This window comes from Hemiscyllium ocellatum, assembly GCF_020745735.1.
Source record: "Hemiscyllium ocellatum isolate sHemOce1 chromosome 27 unlocalized genomic scaffold, sHemOce1.pat.X.cur. SUPER_27_unloc_1, whole genome shotgun sequence".
Taxonomy (NCBI): Eukaryota; Metazoa; Chordata; class Chondrichthyes; order Orectolobiformes; family Hemiscylliidae; genus Hemiscyllium; species Hemiscyllium ocellatum.
The window spans coordinates 723573-747542 of NW_026867476.1; the positions used below are offsets into that span (position 1 = coordinate 723573).

Here is a 23970-nt window from a genome sequence, read left to right on the forward strand (position 1 = left end):
CCACTTCTGCTTTCTCCCCAAAACTCCTTGATTTCTTTAACTGCAAGAGCATATCCAGCACCCTCTCGCCTAACAAACTGGTCCCGAAAGTTTTTTGTGGGAGAGAGTTCTCCTGGTTCACATCCCTGAGAGCGAACATTCTTCCTCACATCAGTTCTGAATGGCTTATCCCTTATTCGTCAACTGCGAAGGCAGCATTTGGTACGCTTGTTCTTTATTGGTTAGTGCATGGAGCATAGAAATTGGGATGTTGTAGCTGTGCCGGACATTGGTTAGGCCTCGTTTGGAATGCCGCATGCAATTCTGGAGGGGGGGGTCTCCCTTCTACAGGAAGGATGGTGTGAAACTTGAAGAGGTGCGGAAGAGATTTACAAACGACGTTGGCGGGGTTAGAGGGTTTGCGCCATAGAGAGAGAGAGAGAGAGAGAGGTTGGGGCTCTTTTTCCTGGCGCGTCAGGGGGCCGAGGGGCCGACCTCGTAGAGTCTTACAAAGTCATGAGGCCAATCGCTAAGGACTTTTCCCCAAGAGTGTGTGTGTGTGTGTGGGGGGGGGGGGGGGGGGGGGGAAGGAGATCTAAAACTAGAGGGCATAGGCGAGAGAGGAAAGATTTGAAAGGGACCAAAAGGGGGGCATCATTTTCACCCAGAGGGCGGCGCGCACGCGTGAACTGAGCTGCCAGAGGAAGGGGTGGGGGCTGGTACAGTTGCAGCATTGCATTGAAGAGGCACCTGGAGCGGGGACGTGAATAGGAAGGGTTTAAGAGGGATCCTGGGCCAAATGCTGGCACACGGGACTAGATTCTGCTGAAGGGTCAGTTTCCAGAAATGCAATGCAATGCAATGCAATGAACTTCTCTCCTTGAACTGAGGGTGAAATCATTTTGCACCAGCCTCTGGGGCAAGGAGGACCTTCCTTCCTTCCATCCCCTCCAAACCTCCTGCAGTTCAACCTTAAACCTACCCCCTGGTCATGGAGACTTCTTCCCCAAATGGGAAACTAACTCACTCTCTTCCCCCCCTCCCCAGTGCCTGGGTCCCTCAGAGCTTGCACCTCAACCAGATTCCCGTCCCTCAGCAGGCACCTCGATCCTGGGGGGGGTCCGCTGCCGGACTGAGAGGTTTGCATGAGGCCTCTCTGCCCATCAGTCCCCTTCCCTTCCCCTCCCCTCCCTCTTCCGCCTGCGCACGGCCACCGCCGCCCCACCTCCTTCGCTCCGATTGGCCCGGCGGACCAGCCGCGCGCCCTGGCTCCTCCAGGCCCGCCCACCTCCTCCGCTCCGATTGGCCCGGAGGACCAGCCGCGCGCCCTGGCTCCTCCAGGCCCGCCCACCTCCTCCGCTCCGATTGGTTGGAGGTCCCGAACGCCGCGGGCTCGGTCCTCCAGCTCCGCCTTATCCCATTCACTCCGATTGGCCCGGAGGACCAGCCGCGCGCCCCGGCCCCGCCAAGCCCGCCCGCCTCCTTCACTCCGATTGGTTGGAGGACCAGCCGCCCGCCCACCTCCTCCTCCACTCCGATTGGTTGGAGGTCCCGAACCCCGCGGGCTCGGTCCTCCAGCTCCGCCTTATCCCATTCACTCCGATTGGCCCGGAGGACCAGCCGCGCGCCCCGGCCCCTCCAAGCCCGCCCGCCTCCTTCACTCCGATTGGTTGGTTCACAGGTTCGGTCCTCCGGCACCCGCCTTATCCCGTTTCACTCCGATTGGCCCGGAGGACCAGCCGCGCGCCCTCACATTTGCGACCCCGCCCACCTCCTTCACGGTGATTGGTTGGAGGACCACACACACACACACGCACACACACACACACGCGCGCTGACACTGCCAACCCGCCCACCTCCTTCAGCTCTGATTGGTTGGAGTACCTCTGACATCACAGACGCTGTCCTCCAGCCCTTCACTCCGAATGGCTGGAGGACCACACTCGGTCCTCCGGCCCCGCCCACCACCACCTGCTGTCAAACCACCCAAGAAGTTGTGGGGTGGGGAAGGCAGCCCATGTTTGCGTCATCAGTGTGCGCCAGAGTCTGGATGTTTGTGGGACTGGAGTTGGCTGAAGGAGAGGGACACACACACACACACACACACAGGGAGGAGAAGGTCTCAGACTGGGAAATAGAGGAAAGGAATGGTGGGATGGGTTTGAATTTCAGTCCAGGCAGGAAGGAAGGGGGATTGTGTGGGACCTGGGTCTGCAACCCTGGAGGAACAAGAAGGTAAAAAGAAATGTCCTCCAGAAAGTGTCCATTTGGGACTGGTATTGGTGAACCCCCCCTGTACAGTGTGTTAGAGGAGAGGATTTAAAAGGTGCATGAGTCCAAGCCAAACCATCCACCAGGATCTGGTTGAGGTTAATTGGGATCTGAGTGCCCCAGAGTCTGAATGTGGAGGGAGAGACGTCTGTACTAACTGTGGGGGAACCAGAAAAGCACTGCGGATACGCAGCCGAGTAGGTAAAGCTTCTACCCGGTTCCGCGCCTGGGTTTGCAGCGATGAGGGAGTGTCCGCGTGCACTGTGCGTGGGCAACTGATTGTCCAGCTGGGAGAGCAGGATGGAGAAACCGTGGAAATGTGGAGACTGTGGGAAGGGCTTCAGTTACCCCTCTCAGCTGGATATTCATCGTCGCAGGCACACTGGGGAGAGGCCATTCACGTGCACGCAGTGTGGGAAGAGGTTTGCTTATTCGTCCAGCCTGTACTTGCACCAGAGGGTACACGCTCGCAAGAAGCCCTTTGCCAACCTTGGTGGTCCGGAGCAGTTTGCTTCGTCAAACCCGATGGGCCGGGTTTGTCCTGATCAGAGGCCTTTTAAATGTGCCGACTGTGAGAAGAGCTTTAAAAGCAACCAGGAGCTGCTGAGACACCAGCGCACTCACACGGGCGTGAGACCTTACACCTGCTCCATTTGTGGAAAAGGATTTGCTCAGTCATCCTACCTGCTGACGCACCAGCTTGTTCACACTGATGAGAGACCTTTCTCATGTTTGGACTGCGGCAAGTCTTTTAAAAGTAAAAATGACTTGCAGTTCCATCAACGGATTCACACTGGGGAGAGGCCGTTCTCCTGCTCCCTGTGCGAGCGGCGATTCCGGCGTTTATCCCAAATGCAGACACACCAGCGCGTTCACACTGAGAAAAGACCTTTCAACTGTTCGAACTGTGACAAGAGCTTTAAAAGCAAGCAGGACCTGTTGACACACCAGCGGGTTCACACTGGGGAGAGGCCATTCACCTGTTCTGTGTGCGGGAAGCGGTTCACCCGATCGTCCAATCGTCTGAGACACCAGCGCGTCCACACGGGGGAGAAGCCATTCACGTGCTGCGTGTGCGGGAAGGGGTTCACTGACTCCCCGCAGCTTCTGATCCACCAGCGCATTCACACCGGGGAGAGACCGTTCACCTGCTCTACGTGTGGGAAGGGGTTCACTCAGCCGTCCCAGCTCACCGAACATCAGCACGTCCACACTGACCAGCGGCCCTTCAAATGCCCCGACTGCAAGAAAAGCTTTAAGAGCAGGAAGTATCTGCTGATGCACCGGCAGGTCCACACCGGGGCGAGGCCGTTTACCTGCCTGGTGTGTGGGAAGAGATTCACTCAGTCGTCCCACCTGCTGAGACACCAGCAGCTTCACACCGGGGAGAGACCGTTCGCTTGCTCTCGATGCGGGAGGGGATTTGCTCGGTTATCCAACTTGCTGAGACACCAGCGAGTTCACAAGTGTGCACTGAGCGTGGATTCTGTTGTCAGACCTGTCCAGGACTGACCATGTCCATTTGGACTGTCGAGCCTGCCTTTAACTGCTGTAAGTCTTCATTGTAACTGGTCTGGTGCTTAACGTGCTGGGTAAAGTTCAAATAAATGTCGGGGAATCTGTTTGACCGGCCTGTGTGTGAATGAAAGGCTTGCAGGGGTGCGTTGAACGACCCACTCCAATTTCCAAGCCTTAAGAACCAGAGCAGATGCCCTCAAAATATTTTAAGGTAGCCTAACTTTTTTTCTTATTTTAAATGTACGTGTGAAGTGCCATATCCCAGCTGCAAACTACTCAATATTAAGCGAAACACCATTTATTTAAAGTCAAAATGCAGCCAAAGGAAAAGGAGTTTAGAATAACTTAACTATTGGAAAACTTAACAGAATAACAGATACCATACCAATTACGAGTTGACTTCCACCATTACCTGGAGGAGATTTACCAGGATGTTGCCTGGTCTGGATAAGGAAGCTCTTGTGAGGAAAGACCAAGAGACTTGGGTCTGTTCTCATTGGAAGGAAAAAGACTAAGAGGGGGTGTGATAGAGACATACAAGGTGATCAGAGGATTTGATAGGGTAGACAGTGAAAGTCTTTTTCTAGGATGATGACGTCAGCCTGTATAAGGGGGCATAACACAAATTGAGAGGTGAGAGACAGAAGTCAGAGGCAGGTTCTTTACACAGAGAGTGGTCAGGGTGTGGAATGCTCTACCTACCTATGTAGTTAACTCAGCCACATTAGGGAGATTTGAACAAGCCCCAGATAAGCACATGGATTAGGATGGGATGGTGTAGGGGGGGGGATGAGCTTAGAATGGTTCACAGGTCGGCGCAACATCGAGGGCCGAAGGGCCTGTTCTGCGGCTGTATCGTTCTATACCGTCCCATAAACCCACCCGCTTGACAAAAATTCGGGCACAGATTCTCACATACGGTTCTCCAATCCAGAAGGGAAATATCACCCAGAGAAAACTCAGAGGGAGTAGCAGCCAGGAGACGTTTACTGAAGCGCCCAACTCTGTTGAGACCCCACCAGCTCCTGGTGTTACTGAGAAGCCAAATTCCAGGAATCCTGATCTGGGAGATTGGTTGTTGGGACACCCGGACCAACCAACCCAACCACCCCGTGTCTCAACACTTTAACTCTCCCTCCCACTCCACCAAGGACATGCAGGTCCTTGGACTCCTCCATCGCCAGACCATAGCAACACGACGGTTGGAGGAAGAGCGCCTCATCTTCCGCCTGGGAACCCTCCAACCACAAAGGATGAACTCAGATTTCTCCAGTTTCCTCATTTCCCCTCCCCCCACCTTGTCTCAGTCCCAACCCTCGAACTCAGCACCGCCCTCCTAACCTGCAATCTTCTTCCTGACCTCTCCACCCCCACCCCCACTCCAACCTATCACCCTCACCTTGACCTCCTTCCACCTATCGCATCTCCAACGCCCCTCCCCAAGCCCCTCCTCCCTACCTTTTATCTTAGCCTGCTGGGTACACTCTCCTCATTCCTGAAGAAGGGCTTATGCCCGAAAAGTCGAATCTCCTGTTCCTTGGATGCTGCCTGACCTGCTGCGTTTTTCCAGCAACACATTTTCAGCTCTGATCTCCAGCATCTGCAGCTCTCACTTTCCCCTCCTGTTAAACAAAACCCTCAGGGCTTCCTGCTGTGCTCTGGCTCGTCGTCCGCTCTGCTCCACTCCGCACCAGGCCTCCAGCTCCACTCCAGGTCTTCAGACAATCCGCTCCATCTTGCCCCGCTCCAATCCAGGACTCTAGCCCACTCCACTCCGGGCCTCTAGCTCGCTGCATTGGAAACGATTAAGAAAACATAAGTTCCGTACATAATTAAAAAGGGACAACAATGTGGGGAGTTTTTAACTTACAACTAAACTAGATTGGTAGTTGATTAGGGTCGGTACGGAGTGTCTCGACAAGGAGGCGGCACGGTGGCACAGCGGTTAGCACTGCTGCCTCACAGCGCCAGGGACCCAGGTTCGATTCCCGCCTCGGGCAGACCCTCTGCGTGGAGTTTGCACGTTCTCCTCGTGTTTGTGTGGGTTTCCTCCCACAGTCCAAAGACGTGCAGGCGAGCTGGCCACGCTAAATCGCCCGTAGTGTTAGGTGAAGGGGTAAATCTAGGGGAAACGGGTGGGTTGCGCTTCGGCGAGTCAGTGTGGACTTGTTGGGCCGAAGGGCCTGTTTCCACACTGTAAGTCATCTAAGGAGCTTGTCGAATGCATGGTTTTCTAGAACCACGCGTTCCGGAGACGATTGGGACAACGGCTGAAGGATTTTTGGTGGTGCAGTAGGGTTCATGGACGGTCCCAGAGAGAAGGCAGGGCAGGCAGTAGTGACCAGAAGGCGGGTCAATTTTACCTCCGGTCTGAAAAGTCGAAGCAAAGGCGTCAGACAAGTATTTTAAATGTAAGAAGGGCAAAGCTGAGTGGGATATTTGACTGGGAAGTAGATTGGTAAACCAGCCAATGGCAGACACTGAAACAGATATTCACTGCGGTTGGACAGAATCTCCGATGAGAGATCTCACCACCCTAACCAGCACATCCCTGAACACAATGCACGATTTAGCATGGTCAATCCACCCTAACCTACACGTCCCTGAACGCAATTTCCCCTGACTAATCCACCCTAACCAGCACATCCCTGAACACAATGTACAATTTAGCACGGCCAATCCACCCTAACCTACACATCCCTGAACACAATGCACAATTTAGCATGGTCAATCCACCCTAACCTACACGTCCCTGAACACGATTTCCCCTGACTAATCCACCCTAACCTACACGTCCCTGAACACAACACACAATTTAGCATGGTCAATCCACCCTAACTAGCACATCCCTGAACACAATGCACATTTTATCATGGTCAATCCACCCTGACCAGCACATCCCTGAACACAATGCACAATTTCCCCTGATTAATCCACCCGAACCAGCCCATCCCTGATTAACTACTGACGTTAAGAAAGGCATTGAACTTGAGAAAACACACCAGGACAGTACTAACACACTGAACAGTCGGGCCCTGGATAGCGCAGAACAGAGGAACCTAGGGGATCAGGGAAGCATCACAGGGTGGTTAGGTGATTGCACAGACCTTTGAGTATCGGAGTTGGGACACTACGTTAAGGTTGATGCAGGCTGTTGGTGAGGCCTCTTCTGGAGTACTGGGTCCCATTTCTGACCGCTCTGTTGCAGGAAGGATATTGTTAAGGGGTGGAGAGGTTTCAGAAGAGAGTTACCAGCACGTTGCTGGGTGTGGAGGGCTGGAGCTGTGTAGGGAGAGGCGAGACAGACTGGCACTGTTTTCACTGGAGCCCAGGAGGGACCTTTTAGAGATGTTTATAAAATTTATGAGGGGTATAGGTAAGGTGAACGGCAGGTGTCTTTTCCCTGGGGTGGGCGTGGTGGCGCGGTGGTTAGCAACGCTGCCCCACAGCACCAGGGCGCCAGGTTCGATTCCAGTCTCAGATGACGGTCTCTGTGGCGTTTGCACATTCTCCCCTGTGTCTGTGTGGGTTTCCTCCGGGTGCTGCAGTTTCCTCCCTCAGCCCAAAGGTTTCTAAGGGCGGATTGGCCATCCTAAATTCCCCATAGTGCCCAGGGATGTGTAGGTTAGGTTGGACTGGCCGCACTTAGTTACCTATAGTGCCCAGGAATGTGCTGGTTCGGGTGGATTAGTCAGGGGAAATTGTGCACTGTGTTCAGGGATGTGCTGGTCAGGGTGGATTGGCCGTGCTAAATTGTGTGTTGTGTTCAGGGACGTGTAGGTTAGGGTGGATTGACCATGCTAAATTGTGCATTGTGTTCAGGGATGTGCTGGTTAGGGTGGATTAGTCAGGGGAAATTGCGTTCAGGGACGTGTAGGTTAGGGTGGATTGACCATGCTAAATCGTGCATTGTGTTCAGGGATGTGCTGGTTAGGGTGGATTAGTCAGGGGAAATTGCGTTCAGGGAAGTGTAGGTTAGGGTGGATTGACCATGCGAAATTGTGCATTGTGTTCAGGGACGTGTAGGTTAGGGTGGATTGGCCATGCTAAATTGTGCATTGTGTTCAGGGATGTGTAGGTTAGGGTGGACTGACCATGCTAAATCGTGCATTGTGTTCAGGGATGTGCTAGTTAGGGTGGATTAGTCAGGTGAAATTGTGTTCAGGGTTGTGTAGGTTAGGGTGGATTGACCATGCGAAATTGTGCATTGTGTTCAGGGACGTGTAGGTTAGGGTGGATTGACCATGCTAAATTGTGTATTGTGTTCAGGGATGTGCTGGTCAGGGTGGATTGGCCATGCTAAATTGTGTGTTGTGTTCAGGGACGTGTAGGTTAGGGTGGATTGACCATGCTAAATCGTGCATTGTGTTCAGGGATGTGCTAGTTAGGGTGGATTAGTCAGGGGAAATTGTGCATTGTGTTCCGGGACGTGTAGGTTAGGGTGGATTGGCCGTGCTAAATTGTGCGTTGTGTTCAGGGATGTGCTGGTTAGGGTGGATTAGTCAGGGGAAATATAAAGTAACAGGGTAGACGAATGGGTTGGGAGCGGGTTTCTCTTCAGAGGCCTGGGCTGAATGGCCTGTTCCCACACCGTAGGGATTAAGGCTCGAGGAGAAAGATTTTAAAGAAGTCAAGGTGCAATTTTCTTTTTCCACGGAGGCTAGTTCGGCTGTGGATTGAACTTCTCCGTGGGAGCGACGAATGAAGGGGACAGTTACAACATTTAAAAGACATTTGGACATGAAGGGTTTGGAAGGATGTGGGCCAAGCGGGCGGGACTCGTTCTGTTTGGGATCATGGTCGGCACGGACTGGTCGGGCCGAAGGGTCTGCTTCGACTCTGAAGAGGTGCGATTTGATTCGTGTTTCTGGGACGTGGATGAGGTGGCCGAACCCAGAAGTCGGGGGACAACTCGAACGGTCGCTCTGGGACAGAAGGGGGGCCGAGTGTTCGGCCGTAATCTTTTCTTTCAAAACTAAAAAAGCCGCGCACTCTCCCCGTTGGGGGTTTCCTCCCGCAGTCACAGAGATGCGCAGGTCAGGGTGAGTTGGCCGTGGAAGGTTGCCCGTAGCGTTAGGTGCCATCACTCAAGAGGGAAATGGGTCTGGGTGGGCTACCCTTCGGAGGGTCGGTGTGGACGAGTTGGGCCGAAGGGCCTGTTTCCACATGGTAGGGAATCTAATCTAATTAACCTAAATGGGGGACGGAAGTGGCAAAACTGCACAGTTCACGACTTAGTCGCACGGAACAAAAACATAAGGATCGAATAAGAGGTGAACGGGGTTTGAGCTTTTCGCCAATGAGGAGAGCATGCTGGGAAGGGGATTGGCACTGGGAGGGGGCTGTAAATGACTATTTGAGAGGGCAGGCAGGAAGGAAAGGGCGATGGGGAGGGTGGGGAGTGTGCCACTCTGAGATCGGCCACACCTCCGATAGCAAGCAACGTCCCCAGGAATGGGGTCAGGCTAAATCCGAAGGGGAGGAGGTTGGAAACTCTCTGAAATGACTGAACTCCTGAATGGGTGACGGTGTTTCTGTTTGATCTCACGGTTAAGAAGGAACTGGCAGGCGCTGGTGTCTGAGCAGGCATAATGAAACACGGTCGCATCCCCCCCTTGGGAGGAGCACTAGCTCCAAGTCTGACCCACGATACACACAGTGCAATCTGTAAAACCCTCAGCAATTTCTTATGGAATACCTACAGGATGGACACATGGCCCTTTGGCCCAACAAGTCCATGCTGACCCTCTGACCCCGCCCATCCCCCTACATTTACCCCTGACTAACGCTATGGGCAAGTTAACATGACCGAGATTCACCCAACCCTTGTGCGGTGGCTCAGTGGTTAGCAATGCCACCTCACCGCACCAGGGACCCAGACTCGATTCCCGCCTCAGGCGATCGTCTGTGTGTGAAGTTTGCATATTCTCCCCGCGTCTGCGTGGGTTTCCTCCGGGTGCTCCGGTTTCCCCACCCCTCCGAAGACGTGCAGGTAAAGTGAATCAGCCATGCTGAATTGCCCGTAGTGATTGGTGCGTCGGTCAGGAGCGAGCAGAGGTTAGGGGAATGGGTCTGGGGTGGGCTACTCCTTCCGAGGGTCTGTGTGGACTTGTTGGGACCTGTTCCCATACTGTAAGGGCATCTAATCGACACATCCCCGGGCTCTGTGGGTAACTTAGCAGGACCAGTCCATCCTCATCTGTCCATCTTTGGATTGTGGGCCAAACGCAGGCCAGCCGGACTAGTTCAGTTTGGTCAGCATGGAACGGGCTGGACCGAAGGGTCTGGTTCCGTTCTGTGTGACTCTGTAATTCCCTTTGCTGCGATTTGTCCGTAACCCCAAACTAAACGAGTCCCATTTCCCTGCGGTTGACTCGTACCCCTCTGAACCCTTCCTATTCATATACCTGTTCAAATGTCATCGAGTTAGAGAGATGTACAGCACAGAAACAGACCCTTCGGTCCAACCTGTCCATGCTGACCCAGATATCCCAACCCAATCTAGTCCCACCTGCCAGCCCATATCCCTCCAAACCCTTCCTATTCATATACCCATCCAAATGCCTATTAAATGTTGCAATTGTACCAGCCTCCACCACATCCTCTGGCAGCTCATTCCATACACGTACCACCCTCTGCGTGAAAAAGTTGCCCCGTAGGTCTCTTTTATATCTTTTCCCCTCTCACCCTAAACCTATGCCCCTCTAGTTCTGGACTCCCCGACCCCAGGGAAAAGACTTTGCCTATTTATCTTATCCATGTCCCTCATATTTTTGTAAACCTCTGTAAGGTCACCCCTCAGCCTCCGACGCTCCAGGGGAAAACAGCCCCAGCCTGTTCAGCCTCTCCCTGTAGCCCAAACCCTCCAACCCTGGCAACATCCTTGTCAATCTTTTCTGAACCCTTTCAAGTTTCACAACATCTTTCCGATAGGAAGGAGACCAGAATTGCACGCGATATTCCAACAGTGGCCCTAACCAATGTCCTGTCCAGCCGCAACATGACCCTCCCAACTCCTGTACTCAATACTCTGACCGATAAAGGAAAGCATAGCAAACGCCTCCTTCACTATCCTATCTACCTGTGACTTCACTGTTGTAACTGCACCTGCATCCATCACTTCCTCTGGCAGTTCATTCCATCCACTGCATGAAAACGTTGCCCCTCAGTTCCCTTTTAAAGAGTTCTGACCTTAAAACCATGCCCCTTTGCACTGTAGGGCCAATACTGTGTGTGTTCACCCTATCCATACCCCCCCCACGATCATATCAACCTCTGTAAAATCATCCCTCTCCACTCCAGTGTGTAAAAAAAAAAATTGCCCCAGCCTCTCCTTCTACCTCAAAACCTCCAGTCCCAGTGGCATCCCGGTAAATCTTTTCTGAACTCTCTCCAATTTATTCGTCTCCTTCCCGTAGCAAGGTGACCAGCACACACTGAGCTAACCAATGACAAAAGCTGTCGCTGAACCACCTGTACCTGCACAGGTCACCTCTCAAAGACTGGGACAACTGGTCTCTCTCGCACCATCCCCGGATCAGCGAGGTAGCATTCCCAGTGAAAATGTGCTGGTCTTGACGCTCCGGTGTTTGTCAAGGGTTCAGGACGCCTCTGGTTTTCTCTGTCGTCCCGGGTGCTGTTGATTTCCTCCCATGTTCCCGCAGAGCAAGTCCTCTGTTCTCAGCTCTGTCAGGTCCTTTTCCCAGTGTTCAGACCGAGAATACGTTCTGTGAACAAAACAACAAGCCACAGTTTTCTCCTTGACATCGGCCGACCGTTGTAAGCCAGAGAGGAACCGTAAAGTTGCATATCATGGAAACAGACCCTTTGGTTCAACTCGTCCGGAGCTCCCAAATTAATCCAGTCCCCTTTGCCAGCAAGTGCCCTACATCCCTCTAAACCCTCCCTATTCACGTGTGCCCATCCCTTTCAATGTTGTATTTGTACCGGTTTGCACCGCCATCTCTGGCAGCTGATTCCATACGTGCGCCCTTCTCTGTGTGGAAGAACGTCCCCCTCTAAATCTTCCCCATCTCACTGTAAACCTACGCCCTCTACTTTTGAACTCCCCTCACCCCAGAGACGAAGACCGTAAGACGTAGGAGTGGAAGTCAGGCCATTCGGCCCATCGAGTCCACTCCGCCATTCAATCATGGCTGATGGACATTTCAACTCCACTTACCCGCATTCTCCCCGTAGCCCTTAATTCCTCGTGACATCAGGAATTATCAATCAGAGGTCTCTCTGGCCTACCCTAGCACACAGCAAGGATGTGGTTAATTTGACTTTGGCCTCAACTCCATTCTCCTTGGCAGCTCAAGACCCTGTGATTCCCTTTTTAGTTAAGAATCTAAATACCTCTTCCTTAAAAATACTCAATGACCTGTCCTATTCACCCTGTCCTTGCCTCGCCAATGATTTTTTTTTCAGCCTCTGTAAGGTGTCATCCTCCGACGCTCCAGGGCAAACAACCCCAGCCTCTTCCCTAGAAATTCAAACCCTCCAATCCTGGCCGCTTCCTTGCAAATCTTCTCTGCACCCTTTCAAGTTTCATCGTGCAGCAGGGAGACGGGAATTGAATGCAGTATTCCAAAAGTGGCCTCACCAATATCCTGTACAGCCGCAACATGACCTCCCATCTCCTACGCTCAATGCTCTGACTAATAAAGGGAAGCGTACCAAATGCTTTCTTCACTATCCTGTCTACCAGTCAAGGAGCTATGAACCTGCGCTCCAAGGTCTCTTTGTTCAGCAACACCACCCAGGACCTTATCATGAAGTGTATAAGTTCTGCCCTGATTTGCCTTACCAAAATGCAACACCCTCACATTTACCTAAATTAAACTCCAGCTGCCACTCCTCGGCCCAACTGATCAAGGTCTCACAACAGAAATAAGAGAAACAGTAAAGTTATTGATACATACACAGCCATAGTATTTGATGTTTATGTATTTGTTCAAAAGCCTGAGAAAATAGATTGCCCCCAGGGATTCTTATTTTGTTATTACAGCCTTGGTTCAAACCTGGACAAAAAAAAACATGAACGCCAGAGGTGAGGTGAGGGTGAATCAGGAGACCAACTCTCCTCTGATTAGCGGTATCTTTAACGCAAAGGAAGATGGCGGTGATTGTTAAGAGGTCAGTCATCTCAGCTCCAAGGGCCTCGCTGGCTGGTGTTCCTCAGAGTTGTGTCCAATGCCCAACCATCTTCAGCTGCTTCATCAAATTACCTTCCTTCCATCGGGAGGTCAGAAGTGGGGGATGTTCACCGATAGTTGCACCATGTCCAGCACCGTTCACCACTCCTCCGATACTGAAGCAGGCTGTGCGCAAATGTAACAGGATCTGGACAATATCCAGACTCGGGCTGACAAGTGGCGTGTAATGTTTGTGCCACGCTGATGCCAAGTGATGCCTGTCACTAACAAGATCACTGCTTGATGTTCCAATGATGTTGTGCTTGCTTATTTTGTCTTTATCCTGGGAGGGAGGGAGCTGGGGGTTGGGGGTGGGTGGTTATCATTCCCCAGAAACCTGGCCAACCCAAAACTGCAGTGGCTACACACAGGGGGAGGTCAGAGGCTAGGAATCCTTGTATCAAGTCTGCTGACTTCTAAAAGGGGGGATCGCATTTTCAAATAAACCCTCTCAGACTATGACCTGGTGTCATGTGAGTTTTGACCCTGGTTTCTCTGCAGGGAAGCTGCCAAGACCTCCCGAGCTTTTCCAGCAATTTCTGCTTTTATAGACAATAGGTGCAGGAGGAGGCCATTCTGCCCTTCGAATCTGGATCAGTGGTGGAAGAGCACAGCAGTTCGGGCAGCATCCGAGGAGCAGCGAAATCGACGTTTCGGGCAAAAGCCCTTCATCAAGAAGAAAGGCCGTGAGCCTGAAGCGTGGAGAGATAAGCTAGGGGAGGGTGGGGGTGGGGAGAAAGTAGCATAGAGTACAATGGGTGAGTGGGGGAGGGGATGAAGGTGATAGGTCAGGGAGGAGAGGGGGGAGTGGATAAGGTGGAAAAGGAGCTAGGCAGGTCGGACAAGTCTTGGGGACAGTGCTGAGCTGGAAGTATGAAACGAGGAGGAGGTGGGGGGAAGGGGAAATGAGACTGTTGAAGTCCATCGAGCCTGCACCACCGTTCATTATGATCATCCTCAATCAGTCTCCTGTTCCTGCCTTATCCCCATAACCCTTGATTCCACGATCCTTGAGAGCTCTATCTATTGTCTCAGAATGATGTGAGCTGAAAATGTGTTGCTGGTTAAAGCGCAGCAGGTCAGGCAGCATCCAAGGAACCGGAAATTCGACGTTTCGGGCATAATTAAAGGGCTTGTGCCCGAAACGTCGAATTTCCTGTTCCTTCGATGCTGCCTGACCTGCTGCGCTTTAACCAGCAACACATTTTCAGCTCTGATCTCCAGCATCTGCAGCCCTCACTTTCTCCTCTGACTGATGTGAGGTGGGCTGTGATTTTTTTTTTGGTATCTGCATCAATTAAGTCAATCGGTTTTTTTATACCTTGTCCCCATTGCAACTCATTTTTGAAATTCAATAATATTGCCATTTCATTGCTGGGTGCAGTGACCCAACATTGAGGGCGGCACGCTGGCCCAGTGGTTAGCACTGCTGCCTCACAGCGCCTGAGACCCGGGTTCAATTCCCCGCCTCAGGCGACTGGCTGTGTGGAGTTTGCACGTTCTCCCCGTGTCTGCGTGGGTTTCCTCCAAGTGCTCCGGTTTCCTCCCACAGTCACAAAGATGTGCGGGTCAGGGTGAATTGGCCAGGCTAAATTACCCATAGTGCCCAGGGGTGTGCAGGTTAGGGTGAATTGGCCATGCTAAATTACCCATAGTGCCCAGGGATGTGCAGGTTAGGGTGGATTGGCCGTGCTAAATTACCCATAGTGCCCAGGGATGTGCAGGTTAGGGTGAATTGGCCGTGCTAAATTGCCCGTAGTGTTAGGTAAGGGGTGAAATGTAGGGGTATGGGTGGGTTGTGCTTCGGCGGGTCAGTATGGACTTGTTGGGCCGAAGGGCCTGTTTCCACACTGTAAGTAATCTAATTGCCCAGACCATGGAACACACTGTCCATGATGTAGCACAGCCCCTTCTGCGCAGGCGTCGTCTGCTCAGGAAAAGGGGGAGGGGCGCTCTCCCGTTATGGACATGCGCTGTGAGGGGTTCCAGACGGCGCATGCGCAAGGAGGCTCACACCTTTCGGCTCCGCGTCCCTGAAGGGAGGGAGGGAGGGGAGGCGGCTGTCGGAAAGTAACGGGGGGTGGGGGAGGTTGTAGGAGCCCGCCGCGGAGGCTTCGGGCCCCGAGTAAGCGGCACCCGGGCCCTCGGTCGGCGCAGAGCGGGCGCCCCCCTCTTGGGCGCGGCGGCCATCTTTGTGCGGGGCAGCGGGGCGCATGCGCCTTGACGGGAGGCTCGACCCTGAGAAATGTTGCTTGAGTTGGGAAGTTGGGAAGTTGGGAAATTCCTCTCTTCTCTCTCTGCAGCTACACCCCCTCCACCAACCCCACCAAGGAGGCCCATTTAGACCCAGGACTGAGTCCCTGAAAGGGAATTAGTGAAGCAGTTGGGGATTTTGGTTTTAACGAATAAAATAAAAACACTGCGGATGTTGCAAATCTGAAACTGCGGATGTTGCAAGCTCTCAAGAGGTCTAGCAGCATCCTCTGGAGAAAAGGCAGGGCTAATGTTGGGCATTCACGAGAGCGTTTGTTTCTGACGTTCTAGCAGCTTTCATGTCAACCTTGTCTTTCGCTGCTTCCTACAAATTCTGAGTCCTTCAGATCGGATTCCTTCATTCGTCATTCCTCGTTCCATGTTTAGTTGCTTCGAGTCAGTTCTCCAGGGGATTGGAAAACAGAAAGGGGATCTCAAACCGTCACGTCAGGACCTGGCCGGGCCGCCGAATTTTATCGCCACCTGCACACCCTCGGGCTTTGAACACGGAAGGGGAAAGTAGCGTCCGCGACGGATTGAAACCGCACCCGTGTTTCCGTGTGCGGTCGTTCAGACGGTCATCTGGCTTCTGGGAGCACGCGCGCAGCGGCGGCGGTGGGGGAGAAGCTGTGGCAAATCCCGGGGACTGCCAGGAACAGGGCTTCACTGACCTGTCTGAGTTGGAAGGTCACCCACCGGGGTCAGGCCCAGCAAAGGCCCTTTGTCTGCTCTGCCTGTGGGAAGGGAATTCTCTCAGTCGTCCACGCTGCCGACTCACCGGAGGGGTCCACTCCGATGAGAGACCGTTCAGGGACGGCCTTCGAAATTCACCGAGAGCTGACGCGTCGCTGTTGCGTCCACACCCGATGAGAGTGCTCTCGGTGCAGGTCCGGTTTCCGGCGGTGTTCCGACCTCCTGCTCCACCAGCGGCTGCACACGGGTGGGGAGGGGGAGAGGCCATTCACCTGCACTGCGGGCGGGCGGGAAGCGCTTCAGGGGGCAGCACGGTGGCTCAGTGGTTGAGCCTCACAGCACCAGGGACCTAGGTTTGATTCCAGCCTCGGGCAACTGCCTGTGTGGAGTTTGCACATTCTCCCCGTGTCTGCGTGGGTTTGCTCCGGTTTCCTTCCACAGTCACAAAGATGTGCAGGTCAGGTGCCGTGCTAAGTTGCCCGTAGTGCCCACACCTCCACACTCACTTCCCTCCAAGGCCCCAGGGGATCCTTCCATATCCGCCACAAGTTCACCTGTACCTCCACACACATCATCTATTGCATCCGCTGCACCCGATGTGGCCTCCTCTACATTGGGGAGACAGGCCGCTTACTTGCGGAACGCTTCAGAGAACACCTCTGGGCCGCCCGGACCAACCAACCCAACCCACCCCGTGGCTCAACACTTTAACTCTCCCTCCCACTCCACCAAGGACATGCAGGTCCTTGGACTCCTCCACCGGCAGAACATAACAACATGACGGTTGGAGGAGGAGCGCCTCATCTTCCGCCTGGGAACCCTCCAACCACAAGGAATGAACTCAGATTTCTCCAGTTTCCTCATTTCCCCTCCCCCCCACCTTGTCTCAGTCGGTTCCCTCAACTCAGCACCGCCCTCCTAACCTGCAATCTCCTTACTGACCTCTCCGCCCCCACCCCACTCCGGCCTATCACCCTCACCTTGACCTCCTTCCACCTATCCCACCTCCATCGCCCCTCCCCCAAGTCCCTCCTCCCTACCTTTTATCTTAGCCTGCTTGGCACACTCTCCTCATTCCTGATGAAGGGCTTATGCTCGAAACGTCGAATTCCCTATTCCTGAGATGCTGCCTGACCTGCTGTGCTTTAACCAGCAACACATTTTCAGCTCTGATCTCCAGCATCTGCAGACCTCATTTTTTACTCGTAGCGTTAGGTGCATTACTCAGGGTAAATATAGGCTAGAGAGATGGGTCACTCTTTGGAAGGTCAGTGTGGACTTGTTGGGCCAAAGGGCCTGTTTCCATACTGTAGAGAATCTAATCATTCAGTCGTGCCACCTCACCACGCACCGGTGGGCCCACACTGACGGGAGACCCCCTCGCGTGCCTGGAGTGCGGGCGGCGCTTCAAGAGCTCGGGCGGGGGGACCTGATGACCGACGCCCAGGCCTTTTCGGCTGCCCGGTCTGTGGGAAGGGCTTCAGAGACTCCCGCGATCTGACAGGCCACCAGCGGGTGCACGCTGACAAGAAACCCTTCAAGTGCTCTGACTGCAGCGCGGGCTTCGAATGGGCGCCCGACCTGGTGGCCAGGCTGGCGAGAGGCCGTTTCGCCTGCCCCCTGAGCGCGGGAAGGGCTTCGCCACCGAGTCCAACCTGCTGGAAACACCAGCGGGCCCACACTGCTCCGGGTGTGTGGCAAGGAGCGCACCGCCTTAGCTGCCCTGCTGGCCCACCGGGGAGCGGCCGTTCCCCTGATCCGTCTGCGGGAGGTGGGTCGCTTCTTCCGGCACCAGCAAGTGAGAGTGGGGGGGGGGGGGGTGGGTCGGAGTTTTGGCTGTTAGCCGACGACCAGAATGTGACCGTGTACATCGGGGGGGGGGGGGGGGGGGTCTCTTTCTTCTGATGTGAATAAACCGCAGCCCAGAGAGAGGTGGAGCAGCTGGAGGAAACCCATTTCAGACACGGGCAGAAGATGCAAACTCCACACACGTACGCTCGCAGAGATGTACAGCACGGACACAGGCCCTTCGGTCCAACCTGTCCATGCCGACCAGATATCCTGAACTGATCTCGTCCCATTTGCCAGCACATGGCCCTCTAAACCCTTCCTATTCACCGACTCATCCATGGCAATGCTTGGGATAAAAGTCATATTAATCAGCCTCGTGTTAAACGCAGCAATCTTTGGAACCATTTCATCTGCTTGCCTTTATCGATGAGTGCGTTAAGTAGAGGAGTTGGGAGGTCATATACAGGACACTGGTTGGGCCACTTTTGGAATACTGCATTCAATTCTGGACTCCCTGCTGCAGGAATGTTGTTGTTAAACTTGAAAGGGTGTAGAAAAGATGTTGCCGGGGTTGGAGGGTTTGAGCTACAGGATTGTAGAGGGCAGAAACAGACCCTTCGGTCCAACTGGTCCGTGCCATCTAGACATCCTGAATTAATCTAGTCCCATTTGCCTGCATTTGTACACATGCCTCTAAACCCTTCCTATTCAAGTACCCATCCAGGGGAGAGGCTGGGGCTGTTTTCCCTGGAGTGTTGGAGGCTGAGGGTTGATCTTATAGATGATTATAAATCATAAGGGTCATGGATAAGGTGAATAGTTTGAAGTCTTTTCTCTGCAGTAGCCGAGTCCAAAACTAGAGGGTATAGGTTTAAGGTGAGAAGGGAAAGCTGCAAAAGGGACCTGGGGGGAATCTTTTTTACTTAGGGTGGGCGTGTGTGGAATGAGCTGCCAGAGGAAGTGGTGGAGGCTGGTACAATGACAGCATTTAAAAGGTGGATGGGGTCAGGGATAGGAAGGGTTTTAGAACGATATGGGCCAAGTGCTGGTAAATGGGACGAGATTAATTCGGGATATCTAGTCAGCACGGATCTAGTCTTGGACCAAAGTGTCTGACTCTGTGCTGAACGTCTCATTAACTGCAATTTATTGAAATTGAAGTCGTTAGGTGAATCAACGGCTAATTTAAAAAGAAAATGTTTGGTAAAGCTTGTTAAATAAGTCTTTTTTGGAGAGTTTGTGATGCAACAGTTTTGCAACATGACAAACTTGTGTTAAATTCATCAATCTATAGCCCCAGCAGAGTTGAAATATATTTGGAATAAAAGATGCGTACATAAGTTGTGACAAAAATAATGTGACTTTTTTATATATATATATATATATATATATATAAAATGCTTTGGATTTTGGACTGGGTGGTGAATGTTTTTGTGTGGGATTTAGAGAAAAACAAGATCAGAGAGTGTCCTGATGTTAATAAACCCCACCCAGAGAGAGAGGTCATAGAAGGGGGGCACCTGGAGGAAACCCATGCAGACACGAGGGAGAAAGTGCAGACTTAATTTAGTGTGAGTCAGAGAGCAAACCCCCTGGACTGTTAATGGAAAATTGTTTTGAGACTCTGGGGGGGGGGGGGGGGGGGTAAGAATAGAAAGGCAGAGGTTTGCTTTTGATTTGGAATAACTAAGGTTTGATTTTAAACTCGGAAGTATCCTGAAAATGGGGGGGGGGAAAAGAGGCCACTTTTGAAGCCAACCCAAATGGAGTCAGAAGCAAATGTAATTTCTTTCAAATATAGATGCGTGTGACAGTTTGCGGGAAGCACTGGTATGAAGCTCCAGACCAGGAGTGTTTTGATGATTACTTGTCATTTTATTTAAAGTCTGACAAAGTCTAAGCTTTCAGTTTTGTGAGCATTTATGATTCATGGGACAGGATCAGACAAATTGATCTCGAAGATTTGATATAGAATAGATATTTCTCTGAATTTGGGTCACTGGGAGGTGATGGCATTAGAGAATAGATGAGATTTTGTTTACCTGTGTGTTTTTAAGACCCTTTAAAGCACGTTTCACATTTATGACTTGATTTGTATTCATTTTATATAATAAACTTCCGTTTCATTGTTGGAGAAAATCTACAGCCTTGTATGATCATGTTTCAGTCAATGATGACCGTGTTAAAATAAAAGGAAAAATATATGATCCATGAAGCAGGACTTTATTCTGGGATCTGCACAGTCCAATCAGAATACAAGTTGCCACAGCAATTTAACGAGGCGGGGGGGGGGGAAACAGATAATGCACTAGACGTTAAATTTTACTGATCCATCTTTTGAATAGTCAGACTGCACAGAAACAGACACTTCAGTCCAACCAGTCTATGCTGACCATAATCCCAAACAAAACTAGTCCCATCTGCCTGCTCCGGGCCCATATCCCTGCAAACCTTTCCCATTCATGTATATATCCAAATGTCTTTTAAACTTTGGAACCACCCCCACCACTTCCTCGGGAAGCTCATTTCATTAAATGAACCACCCTCTATTAAAAAAGGTTACCCCTCATCAATTTCATAAATCCCTCTCCTCTCCTTAAAAATATGCCCCCTTGACTTGAAATTCCCCTCCCGTAAGGAAAAGGCAGCTACCGTGAACTCTGTCGGAACTCCTCATTATTTTATACACTTTCATAAGGTCACATCATCAACCTCCTGCGCTCCAGTGAAAAAGTCCCAGCCTAAACAGCCTTTCTTGACAACTCAATCCTTACACACCCGGGTCCAGATGAGGTGGAAGACTCCTCATCCTGAAGGATATTCGTGAACTAGTTGGGTGAAAGAGTTAAGTGCAAGGAGGATTTTACGCCCTTGTTTAAGAGGGGTAGCAGGGATAATCCACATAATACAGACCTGTGATGTCAGTGATAGAGCTGCAAATGTGTTGCTGGAAAAGCGCAGCAGGTCAGGCAGCATCCAAGGAGTAGGAGAATCGACATATCGGGCACGAGCCATCGACTTAGGAGTAACAAGAAGATGGATTACTGGGCTAATGGTAGGCTACTTGGTAGTGTGGATGAGCAGAGGGATCTTGGTGTCCATGTACACAGATCTCTGAAAGTTGCCACCCAGGTAAATAGTGCTGTGAGGAAGGCATATGGTGTACTGGGCTTTATTGGTAGAGGAATTGAGTTCCGGAGTCCTGAGGTCATGTTGCAACTGTATAAGACTCTGGTGCGGCCTCATCTGGAGTATTGTGTGCAGTTTTGGTCGCCATACTATAGGAAGGATGTGGAGGCATTGGAACGAGTGCAGAGGAGGTTTATCAGGATGTTGCCTGGTATGGTAGGAAAATCTTATGAGGAAAGGCTGAGGCACTTGGGGCTGTTCTCATTGGAGAAGAGAAGGTTTAGGGGAGATTTGATAGAGGTGTATAAAATTATTAGGGGTTTAGATAGGGTCGACACTGAGAACCTTTTACCGCTAATGGAGTCAGGTGTTACTAGGGGACACAGCTTTAAATTAAGGGGTGGTAGGTATAGGACAGATGTTAGGGGTAGATTCTTTACACAGCGGGTTGTGAGTTCATGGAATGCCCTGCCAGTAGCAGTGGTGGACTCTCCCTCTTTATGGGCATTTAAGCGGGCATTGGATAGGCATTTGGAAGTTATTGGGCTAGTGTAGGTTAGGTAGGATTCGGTCGGCGCAACATCGAGGGCCGAAGGGCCTGTACTGCGCTGTATCTTTCTATGTTCTATGAGCCCTTCTTCATTCCTCATTCCTGAAGAAGGGCTAGGGCCCGAAATGTCGATTCCCCCTGCTCCTTGGATGCTGCCTGACCTGCTGCGCTTTTCCAGCAACACATTTGCAGCTCTGATCTCCAGCATCTGCAGACCTCACTTCTTACCCCTGGGTGGGGAAACACTGCCCGGAGCAGGCGCAGTGCGGGACCCACGCGCCCCTCCACGCGTCCTGAGCAGGCGCAGTGCAGCAGACGCCGATTGTTGGGGAGATGCTTCTCGCCCTATCCCGAGCCGGTTGCCCCTGGAAACCATTGCACCTGGAGCGGCTGGGAGGGGGCGGGACTCCCGGGACCGCGCGCGCCTGGCCTTGCAGCCGATTGGTCGTTTCGGGACGGCTCCAGCCCCCTCCCCCCATTGTGGACGTCACAATGCGGAAGTTGACCAGTGAGGCGCAGAGTGGAGGTTCACCCCTCTCTCATGTCTGTCCCTTTCCATTTCCCATCCTGGGGAGGAGAAAGAGGGAATACTGTTCACTTGCAGCAACTAAAGTGAATCTTTAGTATGTCTGTGCCTGGCTGTTAAATACAGACCATGCCCTTTGTTCTCTGAGCTTAACACAATTTTAGGTGGGGGATGGGGTGGTTATCCAGGAAGTTGAAGAGGACTGTATAATGACATAGGACAGAGCTGTGTTGATGTTGTTACATTCTACATTAGTTATAGTGTCCCAAGTACATCTATTATCATCTCTCGTCTTATATCCAAATATCATGTTGATGCAAAGACTGATTAAGAATAATCAACATGGCTTTGTGCATGGGAAATCATGTCTCACTAGCTTGAGTGTGTTTTTTTGAAGAAGCAAAGAAGAGGATTGATGAGGGCAGAGCGGTGGACATGATCTATATGGATTTCAGTAAGGTGTTCGACAAGGTTCCTCATGGGAGAATGGTTAGCAAGGTTAGATCACATGGAATACAGGGAGAACTAACCATTTGGATACAGAACTGGCTCAAAGGTAGAAGAGATAGGGTGGTGGTGGAGGGTGTTTTTCAGACTGGAGGCCTGTGACCAGTGGTGTGCCACAAGGATTGGTGCTGGGTCCACTGCTTTTTGTCATTTATGTAAATGAATGAGGGCAGGACTTATACATTTCATGGTAAAGTCCTGGGGAGTGTCACTGAACAAAGAGACCTTGGAAAGCAGGTTCATATTTCCTTGAAAGTAGAAGGTGGCATTTGGTATGCTTTCCTTTATTGGTCAGAGCACTGAGTATAGGAGTTGGGAGGTCATGTTGCAGCTGTGCAGGACTTTTAGAATATTGTGTGCAATTCTGGTCTCCCTCCTATCAGAACGATGTTGTGAAACTCTAAAGGACTCAGGAAAGATTTACAAGGATGTTGTCAGGGTTGGAGGGTTTGAGCTACAGGGAGAGGCTGAAAAGGCTGGGGCTGTTTTCGCTGGAATGTCAGAAGCTGAGGGGTAACCTTTTAGAGATTTAAAAGATCATGAGGGACAGGGATAGGGTAAATAGACAAGGTATCTTCTCTGAGGTGGGGGAATCCAGAACTAGAGGGTTTGGGTTTATGGTGAGAGGGGAAAAATTTAAAAGGAACCTAAGGGGCAACTTTCTCACGCAGAGGGTGGTGTGTGTATGGAATGAGCTGCCAGAGGAAGTGGTGGAGGCTGGTACAATTGCAGCATTTAAAAGGCATCTGGATGGGTTTATGGATAGGAAGGGTTTAGATAGATATGGGCCAAGTGGGGCTAGATTGATTTGTAATATCTGGTCGGCGTGGGCAAGTTGGACTGAAGGGTCTGCCTCTGTGCTGTTACATCTCTATGATTCTATTCTGTCTCTGAAGTTGTTATTGAGAAGAATTCCAGACCTTCTTGTAAGAGTTTTAAAGGAATGTGTTTCGTGGGTACCCAGACTTGTTTAAAGGGGTAGCTGAAAGAACCTTTCAGATATAGAATCTTTTCTTTAAAAAAAAAATTGCCTCTGAATCGCATGATTTAATCTGATTGGTTGGACTCGATTTGAGAAAACAGTACTGAATTTGCGAGTAACAGATTTTATCTGTTTGAACAGCATTCGATAGGCAGTTGGAGATTGTTCTGGGTTAGTTGGGAGAAAAAGCCTGGTGAGGAATGAAAGCCCCTATTTAAAGTCTCTTCATAGCCCTTAAGTCCTTTACTGTTTAAAAATGTATTTGTCTTAGAGTCATAGAGACGTACAGCACGGACACAGACCCTTCGGCCCAACCCGTCCATGCCGACCCAGATATTCCTAACCCAATCTAGTCCCACCTGCCAGCACCTGGCCCAAAATGCCTCTTAAAATGTTGCAATTGTACCAGCCTCCACCACACCCTCTGGCAGCTCATTCCATACCCGTACCACCCTCTGCGTGAAAAAGTTACCCCTTAGGTCTCTTTTATACATGATAAATGAGCAGTTGAAGTACAATACAAAAGCAGCTCATTTCGACTGGGGGGTGAATCTGTCTGACCTTGGAGAGGTCT

At 51.6% G+C, this 23970-nt stretch overlaps 2 protein-coding genes across 2 annotated transcripts in view; one reads left to right on the forward strand and one right to left on the reverse strand.

The window, feature by feature from the left end:
• Nucleotides 1–23970, reverse strand: part of LOC132807052 (uncharacterized) — a 69644-nt gene that overhangs the window by 31690 nt on the left and 13984 nt on the right. Inside the window, exons 3-7 of the mRNA XM_060821355.1 lie at nucleotides 17263–17693; nucleotides 15997–16148; nucleotides 14980–15216; nucleotides 12999–13248; nucleotides 1083–1634 (exon numbers count right to left, since the gene is read on the reverse strand). Coding sequence (XP_060677338.1) covers nucleotides 1083–1634; nucleotides 12999–13248; nucleotides 14980–15216; nucleotides 15997–16148; nucleotides 17263–17693 — 1622 coding nt within the window. The remainder of the gene's footprint in view (nucleotides 1–1082; nucleotides 1635–12998; nucleotides 13249–14979; nucleotides 15217–15996; nucleotides 16149–17262; nucleotides 17694–23970) is intronic.
• LOC132807120 (zinc finger protein 229-like) lies at nucleotides 2030–13113 on the forward strand. Its single transcript, XM_060821424.1, has 2 exons — nucleotides 2030–3801; nucleotides 12779–13113. Exon 1 carries the CDS (start codon nucleotides 2551–2553, stop codon nucleotides 3760–3762), a length of 1212 nt encoding a protein of 403 aa, XP_060677407.1. The 5' UTR covers nucleotides 2030–2550; the 3' UTR covers nucleotides 3763–3801; nucleotides 12779–13113.

What these genes read in the sequence shown, in the direction of transcription:
- LOC132807120 (XM_060821424.1), top strand. Translation starts at nt 2,551, where the DNA reads ATGGAGAAACCGTGGAAATGTGGAGACTGTGGGAAGGGCTTCAGTTAC.